The sequence below is a fragment of the Melopsittacus undulatus genome, chromosome 4, assembly GCF_012275295.1.
Source record: "Melopsittacus undulatus isolate bMelUnd1 chromosome 4, bMelUnd1.mat.Z, whole genome shotgun sequence".
Taxonomy (NCBI): domain Eukaryota; kingdom Metazoa; phylum Chordata; class Aves; order Psittaciformes; family Psittaculidae; genus Melopsittacus; species Melopsittacus undulatus.
Window position 1 is genome coordinate 2,604,246 of NC_047530.1, and position 9,515 is coordinate 2,613,760.

General features: G+C 50.0%; 1 protein-coding gene across 1 annotated transcript; it reads left to right on the plus strand.

Annotated features, from left to right (window-relative positions):
• Positions 1–4,750: 4,750 nt before the first annotated feature.
• On the plus strand, positions 4,751–5,656 carry LOC117436141 (mas-related G-protein coupled receptor member H-like). Its single transcript, XM_034062379.1, has one exon. It carries the CDS (start codon positions 4,751–4,753, stop codon positions 5,654–5,656), a length of 906 nt encoding a protein of 301 aa, XP_033918270.1.
• Positions 5,657–9,515: the final 3,859 nt, after the last annotated feature.

A 9,515-nucleotide genomic window follows, 5' to 3' on the forward strand; every position in this document is an offset into this window, starting at 1 on the left:
CAGAGCGCGGTGGCCACGCAAGCATCCCCAGAGGCTTTGTGCTGCCGAGGCTGGAGGCCCCTGTGCTGGAGCTGCTGCAGCAGCGCTGTTGGCAGGAGCAGCAGGAGGTAGGAGAGCGGGCACGGGCAGGTGGGAGATGGCTCCTGGGCAGGGCCAGGCGGGCAGGGCTGGGAGCCTGTCCTGGCCACGCCAGGGGACGGCTCCTGCCTGGAGCAGCCTGGGGCTGGCATGGGGCTGTGCGCAGAGATGGGGAGAGCAGGGAATGCCGATGGCCCTCATTGCCTTCCCATTGCTTGTGTCTCCTAGGAGGTGGTGGCAGAGGGAGAAGGCGGCCACCCAGACCAGCCTCATTCTCCATGGAGGGCACCAACACAACAGACCTCTCTCTGAATTACACATGTGATGGAAATTGGAGCAAAGATCGAGATGTTCAAAACCCATGTTTCTTTCTTCCTGATGGAGAAATGACCTTATATTTTGTGTGTATGGTGATCTGCATCTTTGGAATGGTGGGGAATGGAATAGTCTTGTGGTTCCTGGGTTTCCAGATGAAGCGAAATCCTTTCACCGTCTACATCCTAAATCTGGCTGTTGCTGACTGCTGTGTGCTCATTGTTTATTTTCTGCTCATACCAGGGTATATCAATTTAACAATGATTTGTTATGGTTTTGATTCTTTCCTGCCTTTCTTCTTTAAGTACGTAGGTGCAGTTCCATTTATGTGCCAATTGTTTGTCCTTAGCAGCCTGGGTCTCCTGACAGCCATCAGCACGGAGTGCTCTGCCTCTGTCATCTTCCCAATCTGGTATCGCTGCCACCGCCCAAAGCACTTGTCAGGCATCGTGAGTGGGGTGCTCTGGGCCAGCATCGGCTCTTTCATGTTGTCCATTTATATTTGCTATGTCTTTCGTCAAAGATACGGGACAGTCTCTGCAATTGTGTGCATTTTCTATTCCGTGATTTTGTCCTTATTGATGTTGATTTCCAACGTGTCCATTGTCATAAGGCTCCAATGTGGCTCACAGACGGAGCTCGTGTACTCATAGTAACTCCACTGAATGCACCTCTGTGCCCATGACTAGTAAAAGCCTGAAATATGGAAATTAACATGAGCAGATGTATGGGCCACTTTCTTCTGTACAAATCAGGAGCATCACACTTCTATTTGTGTGTACATTTGGTTCTCCAGCTCAGCATGAGGAGGAAGCCTGATGCTGCCACTCTGATCCTGGCCATGCCACGAGGTGCTGAGCAGCTCTGCACAACTGTTTCAAGGCACGCAGCCACCAGGGGAGAGCAGCAACCAGCATGTGGCAGGGATCTGTGTTCACCCACCCATTTCCCTGCTTCTTTCCCTGTGGGAAGTTATCCATTCTTTCCCCTCTGCATGAAGTCATGGAACCACAGACTGGTTTATGTTGGAAGGGAGCTTAAAGCTCATCCAGTTCCAAGCCCTGACATGGGCAGGGACACCTTCCACTAGAGCAGGTTGGATGATGCTCTGAACACCGTCCAAACTTTATTTAAACATTGTCAAGGACGGGGCAGCCACAGCTTTGTTTTCTTGCCTCCTTTTCCCTTCCTTTTCTCCAGTCTCCCTCCCTCCCTTCCTCACTTTCTTTCTCACTTTCTATTTTTACTTTCTTCTTTTCTTTTTTTCTTTGCTTCCTCCCTTCTTTCTTCCTTTCTTTCTTTCTCTTTCTTCTTCTTTCTCTCTTTCTCCCTTTCTCCCTGTCTTTCTTTCCTTCTTTCTTTCCTTCCTTCCTTATTTCCTCCCTTCCTTCCTTTCTTCCTTCCTGACTCTCTCCCTCCCTCCCTCCTTCCCCTTCTTTCCTTCCTTCAATCCTTCTTCCTTACTTTCTTTCTTCTTTCTTTCTGTCTTTCTCTCTTTTTCTCCTCGCTTTCTCCCTTTCTCCCTTTTCTTCCTTCCTTCCTCCCTTCCTTCCTTCCTTCCTTCCTTTCTTCCTTCTTTCCTTCCTTCCTTCCTTCTTCCCCACTTCCTTTCTTCATTCCTGGCTTACTTAATGGCTTTCTCTCTTGTCTTCTTCCTTTTCTTTCTCTCTATCTCTTACTTTTTTCATTCCTCTTTTGCTTTTTTTCTCCCTCACAATCCAATCTTCGATGCTTCCCTTTGCCTTCTCCTCTACACCACAAATCCCCCCAGCATGCACCAGGGGTCCTCCTTGGCTTCCCTGTCTTAGCAGACCCTTTCCAGAGCCCTGCTTGGCTGGGACAGGAGACATGGCCACAGCTCTCCCAAGGCTTCTCTCTCACACCTTCCCCACACAAATAGCTCCCCCAAAGCACCACAACACTCGGCTGCTCAGCCAAAGCACACACAGTTTATTTGAGGGGGTGTCGTGGTTTAAACCAAGCCCCCCACCACCCGGAGAGTTAGGAAGGAAAATCCAAAGAATGTAGCCCCCACGGGTTGAGACAAGAACAGTTTAATAGCTAAGGCATAACACAGAATCACCACTGCCATTACCACTACAAATAATAATGATACAGCAAACAACAAGTGAAGAGAATACAACACCCCACCAGCCACCAACCCATAACTCACTCCACCCGCGTGCTCCCTCCTCCATTTTCCTCCAGAGCTCCACCCCTCCAGCTCTCTCTCTCCCAGTATCCATCCTGGGCATCACATGCTACGGTATGGAATATATCATTGGCTAGCCTGGGTCAGGTGTCCTGTCTCCCCTTCCTTCCGGCCTCCCCTCCTCCACCTGGCTGGAGCATGTGCTCAGAAAAAACCTTGAACAAAAACACCCTCAAAACATGCTATCAGAAACTGTTCCCAGCCCAGAAGTCAAAACACAGAACTGCACACATACAAGAAGGAGAAAAAATGACTGCCACGGCTGAACCCATGACAGAGGGACAGGGCTACAAGGGTCTCTCCTGCTCACAGGCAGGATACGTCGCAAAGTGACCACACGCTAGCTCTATAATCTGCAGAGTTTATTAAACAAGCACACTAAAGACAATAAGTGCACTAACGCAATGACACTAATGTGAATCAGGTATATATCTTTCACTATCTAGAGTGAAAAAGTACAACAAAGCAAATCAGAAATATAGATATGTAAAGAAAGTACTGAAGAAACTTTGCAATGCATCAAATCATGACTGTATAGAGACAACAGAGATTAAGAAGAAATACATCAGCAGCTACCACAGAATCATCATCCAGTGCCACACTTCCAGTTGGGAAGCCCCATTGCAGCTGATGCCAGGAGTCTCAAGTAATTGGGAAAATTCATATGCAGTGCGTCCACCCATAGGTGAGGCTTCTCCCATGTCCACAAGAGGGTCCTTCTTTTATACCCATACCAAAACAAGCAGCTTTATGCCAGATCTCTGATTGTTTATTCATGAAACCGTGCAGTTTCTCATGATCTCAGCACTGACAGCTGCTGGTGCTGCCTCCCGGAAGAAAGATGGAAGAAGTCTTTGAGCACCAGTTTCCATGGCATTAGAGACAAGAAGCTGAGCCCTGATGCTGCTGCGTGTCTGCACCTCAGTGATCTCCCGCTGTTGATCTCTCCCACTCTCACCTTTCTGCCATGCGCCATCCCTGGGAATGGTTCATGGACATTCCTGTGTTACAATCCCACCTTTCCCACGTGAGTTCCTCAGGGAGTGAGTGATCCACAGAACACCCAAGCTGAGCAGTTCCAGGCCTGTGCACACTGTGCATCTGCCTTGGCCGCGGATAAACCTTCTTGGCTGATGGCAAGAGGGCAGCCTGCAGGCAGCTCACACTGCGTGTGCTTGCCTATGTCTGAGACTGCTGCAACAGTTCTCACGTGAGCATCCGTTTTGCTTGGCAGTAGAAAGAGCTGTCTTCTTCTTTCTGGAACCCCTGTAACAGCTCAGACACCCAGAATGGGATAACGTTCCATGGACAGGGTGGGTCTGTTTGATGGTGCAAGATCCGGGGTTCCCAACACCTGAAATGACATAAGATTCTGTGAGCAATTTCCTCCTTCCTGAGAGCTATGGATGTAGTAAATGGTGTTCCAAAGGCTGTTTTATGGAATCTGAGAGCCTTTGTCCTGGGATCATAAAGGATCCTCCCCTGGTGGTGAAAAGCTGGGGGGAGGAGAGAGAGGAAGGGGGTGAGATGCCCAGCTCCTAGTGACAAGATCTCTCTCTGCCATGGGACATGTGAGGGGAAGCTGTCAGCGATGGGGGCAGATTGTGAGGGGTGTGTGGTGAGCAGGGGCCGTGATGTGTGGGCAAAGCTGTGGTGCTCAGGCACGAGGAAGAGGGCAGAGCAGAGCGCGGTGGCCACGCAAGCATCCCCAGAGGCTTTGTGCTGCCGAGGCTGGAGGCCCCTGTGCTGGAGCTCCTGCAGCAGCGCTGTTGGCAGGAGCAGCAGGAGGTAGGAGAGCGGGCACGGGCAGGTGGGAGATGGCTCCTGGGCAGGGCCAGGCGGGCAGGGCTGGGAGCCTGTCCTGGCCACGCCAGGGGACGGCTCCTGCCTGGAGCAGCCTGGGGCTGGCGTGGGGCTGTGCGCAGAGATGGGGAGAGCGGGGAACGCCGATGGCCCTCATTGCCTTCCCATTGCTTGTGTCTCCTAGGAGGTGGTGGCGGAGGGAGAAGGCGGCCACCCAGAGCAGCCTCATTCTCCATGGAGGGCACCAATACAACAGACCTCTCTCTGAATTACCCATATGATGGAAATTGGAGCTATGGGGAAGATAGTGAACTTCCATGTGTCCATACATCACCCGCAGATATGATTCTGCTAGCTTTCCTTTTGGTGATCTGTGTCTTTGGAATGGTGGGGAATGGGATAGTCTTGTGGTTCCTGGGCTTCCAGATGAAGCGGAATCCTTTCACCATCTACATCCTAAATCTGGCTGTTGCTGACTGCTGTGTACTCCTCTTGTTTTTTCTGTTCACATTGGCATTTTTCAATTTAACAGTCATTTGTTATGGTTTGAAATCTTTTTTTCCTTTCTTCATTCATTTTTTATATGCAGTTGAATTCCTGTGCCACTTCTTTGTCCTTAGCAGCCTGGGTCTCCTGACAGCCATCAGCACGGAGCGCTCTGTCTCTGTCATCTTCCCAATCTGGTATCGCTGCCACCGCCCAAAGCACTTGTCAGGCATCATGAGTGGGGTGCTCTGGGCCAGCATCGGCTCTTTCATGTTGTCCATTTATCTTTGCTTAGAATTTGATGAAATTCATGTAACAATATTTAAAAGTGTGGCCATTGCCTATTCCTTGATATTGTCATTATTGATGTTGATTTCCAACGTGTCCATGGTCATGAGGCTCCGATGTGGCTCACAAAGACGGAGCCTGGGGAATCTCTATGTTGCTGTTGTGCTCAATGTCATCTTCTTCTTTGCCTTTGGGATGCCTTTCAGTGCTGAGGTTTTCTTCGATCTGTCCCTTTCACGTAATTTATTTCCCGAAAACACCACTCTGGTTCTGGCTCTGCTGAACAGCAGCATCAATCCAGTCATTTACTTCCTGGTGGGGAGCTGGCGGCAGCGCCGCTTCCAAGGCTCCATCCAAGCCGCCCTGCGCAGAGTGTTTGAAGAGAAAGCGAGGAGCAAGGAGGAGAGCCCCGTGCCTGAGGGCATCCCCATGGAGAGCACTGCCCAAGGCCCTGCTGGGCAGGGGGAGGCCTGAGCTCTGCTCCCCCTTCCTATGAGGCTCCTGTCCCTGTCCCCCCAAATAAACTGTGTGTGCTTTGGCTGAGCAGCCGAGTGTTGTGGTACTTTGGGGGAGCTCCTTGCGTGGGGAAGGTGGGAGAGAGAGGCCCTGGGGGAGCTGTGGCCGTGTCTCTGGTCCCAGGCAGGCAGGGCTCTGGCAAAGGGACTGCAAAGATGGGGAAGAGATGGAAAGCCCCTGGTGAGCCAAGGGGTTGTGTTAGGTCGTGGGGGGATTTGTGGTGTGAAGAGCAGGTCACAGGGAAGCACTGCAAATTAGAGAGAGAGGGAGGGGATGTGAGAGAAATTGAGAAAGAGAGAAGGCACAGGAAAACACTGCAATAATGGAGAGTGAGAGAGAGTTGAAGAGGAAATGAAAAAGTGAAAGAAGAAAATGAAAGAATTAGTGAAGGAAGGAAGGAAGGAAGGAAGGAAGGATAAGTTAAAAATCAAAGAAAGCCTAAAAGAAAAGGCAGAAATGAAGGCAAAAAGAAAGGCAATAAGAAAGGGAAGGAAATGCAAAGGAAAAATGACGGAAAGCAAGGGAAGTCAAGGGAAGGGAAGGAAAGGCAAGGGAAGGCAAAGAGAACGGCAAAGGGAGCAGCAAAGGGAGAGGCAAGGAATGTGAAGAAAAGAAGAAAGGGGAAGGAAGAGAAAGGAAGGAAAGGGAAGGGAAGGGAAATGAAGGAAAGGAAAGGGAAGGGAAATGAAGGAAAGGAAAGGCAAGGAATTGTAAGGGAAAAGGAAGGGAAAAAGGAAAGGCAAAGGGAATGGCTAAGGGGAAGGGAAGGAAAGGGAAGAAAAGAAGAGGGAAGGGAAAGGAAGGGAAGGGAATCCAAGGCAAGGCAAGGCAGGGCAAGACAAGGCAAGGAAAGTTAAGGGAAGGGAAGTCAATGAAAGGAAAGGCAAGACAAGGCAAGTCAAGGGGTAATGAAGGAAAAGGAAAGAAGAAAGACAAGAGGAAATGAAGGAAAGGGGGAAGGAGGAAGGGAACTAAGAAATAAAGAAGAATGAAGGTGAGAGAGGAATGCAGAGAAAGCAAACGAGAAGGAGAAACTGTCCCGAACAGGAGCCCCAGTCCCTCTGCTCACCCAGACCCCGGGTTCAAGGGACTACAGGGTCACATCCAGCCCACGCCCGGCGCTGTTTGCACAGACATGTGCAGGGCTGGTGCCTCTAGATGGCAGGAGATGGGTTCTGATCACACGGAGCATCCTTGCTCTTCTGCTCTGGTGTCCAAAGCAGCGGTGAGCAGAGCCGGCCCTGAGCTCCTGCTGATGGAGAGGCACAAAGGCAGGCCGGGCTGGGCTGCAGAGCTGGGCAGGCAGCAAGAGCACGCTCCTTACATGGGAATGTGCCGCACTCTTCAGTGGCAGGGTTCGATCCCTCTGAGCAAAGGATGGGTTCAGCAGTGCCCCTGAGCAGCACGTTCCCGGCACTCCTGCTCGTGTACTCATAGTAACTCCACTGAATGCACCTCTGTGCCCATGACCAGTAAAAGCCTGAATTATGGAAATTAACATGAGCAGATGTATGGGCCACTTTCTTCTGTACAAATCAGGAGCATCACACTTCTATTTGTGTGTACATTTAGTTCTCCAGCTCAGCATGAGGAGGAAGCCTGATGCTGCCACTCTGACCCTGGCCATGCCACGAGGCGCTGAGCAGCTCTGCACAACTGTTTCAAGGTACGCAAGCCACCAGGGGAGAGCAGCAACCAGCATGTGGCAGGGATCTGTGTTCACCCACCCATTTCCCTGCTTCTTTCCCTGTGGGAAGTTATCCATTCTTTCCCCTCTGCATGAAGTCATGGAACCACAGAGTGGTTTATGTTGGAAGGGAGCTTAAAGCTCATCCAGTTCCAACCGCTGACATGGGCAGGGACACCTTCCACTAGAGCAGGTTGGATGATGCTCTGAACGCCATCCAAACTTTATTTAAACATTGTCAAGGACGGGGCAGCCACAGCTTTGTTTTCTTGTCTCCTTTTCCCTTCCTTTTCCCCTTTCTTTCTGCCTTCCTTTTCTCCAGTCTCCCACCCTCCCTTCCGTTCTCTCCCCCTCCCTTCTTTCTCCCTCCCTCCCTCACTCCCTACTTCCCTCCTCCCTCCCTTCTTTCTCCCTCCCTCCCTCACTCCCTACTTCCCTCATCCCTCCCTTCATCCCTCCCTTCATTCATCTCTTTCTTTCTTTCTTTCTTTCTTTCTTTCTTTCTTTCTTTCTTTCTTTCTTTCTTTCTTTCTTTCTTTCTTTCTTTCTTTCTTTCTTTCTTTCTTTCTTTCTTTCTTTCTTTCTTTCTTTCTTTCTTTCTTTCTTTCTTTCTTTCTTTCTTTCTTTCTTTCTTTCTTTCTTTCTTTCTTTCTTTCTTTCTTTCTTTCTTTCTTTCTTTCTTTCTTTCTTTCTTCCTTCCTTCCTTCCTTCCTTCCTTCCTTCCTTCCTTCCTTCCTTCCTTCCTTCCTTCCTTCCTTCCTTCCTTCCTTCCTTCCTTCCTTCCTTCCTTCCTTCCTTCCTTCCTTCCTTCCTTCCTTCCTTCTCTTCTTCTTTCCTTCGTCCCTCCCTTCCTCCCTCCCTTCCTCACTCCCTTCCTTCCTCCCTCCCTTCCTTCCTCCCTCCCTTCCTCCTTTCCTCCCTTCCTCCCTCCCTTCCTTCCTCCCATCCTTCTTCCTTCCTCCCTTCCTCCCTCCCGCCCTTCCTTCCTTCCTTCCTTCTTTCCTTCTTTCTTTCCCACTTCCTTTCTTCATTCCTGGCTTAATTAATGGCTTTCTCTCTTGCCTTCTTCCTTTTCTTTCTCTCTATCTCTTACGCTTTTCATTCCTCTTTTACTATTTTCTCCCTCACAGTCCATTTTGCAATGCTTCCCTTTGCCTTCTCCTCTACAACACAAATCCCCCCAGCACGCACCAGGGGTCCTCCTTGGCTTCCCTGTCTTTGCAGTCCTTTCCAGAGCCCTGCTTGGCTGGGACAGGAGACAGGGACAGAACTCCCCCAGGGTTTCTCTCTCACGCCTTCCCCATGCAAAGAGCTCCCCCAAAGCACCACAACACTCGGCTGCTCAGCCAAAGCACACGCAGTTTATCTGGGGGATACAGGGCCACAAGGGTCTCTTCTGCTGACAGGCAGGATACATCGCAAAGTGAACACATGCTAGCTCTATAATCTGCAGAGTTTATTAAACAAGCACACTAAAGACAATGACACTAATGTGAATTAGGTAAATATCTCTCACTATCTAGAGTGAACAAGCACAGTAAAGCAAATCAGAGATATATGGATCTGTAAGGAAAGTACCAAAGAAACTTTGCAATGCATCAAATCATGACTGTATAGAGACAACAGAGATTAAGAAGAAATACATCACCAGCTACCACTGAATCATCATCCAGTGCCACACTTCCAGCTGGGAAGCCCCATTGCAGCTGATGCCAGGAGTCTCAGGTAACTGGGAAAATTCATATGCAGTGCGTCCACCCATAGGTGAGGCTTCTCCCATGGCCACCAGAGAGTCCTTCTTTTATACCCATACCAAAACAAGCGGCTTTATGCCAGATCTCTGATTGTTTACTCATGGGACTGTGCAGTTTCTCATGCTCTCAGCATTGTCCACGCTGAGAGCGTTGTCCAGGCACCCCAGTGTGGCCAAGTGTGAAGGTCATAGAACAGCTGCACCCCTCTGTTTCCTGCCTCTTTCTGACAAACATTCACGATGAACATAAACGTGTGTACTCTACCGAACACCCTGCTGCAAACAACATCCTTTGTTCTGTCTCTCAGGCATGAGAGGGAGTCAACTCTCAGCTAGGTTCCCATCCATTACAGGGTCATTGCAAGGGGGAGCAGAGC

Bases quoted from the DNA above. Each gene is read 5' to 3' on its own strand.
- LOC117436141 (XM_034062379.1), top strand. From the start codon at position 4,751: ATGATTCTGCTAGCTTTCCTTTTGGTGATCTGTGTCTTTGGAATGGTG.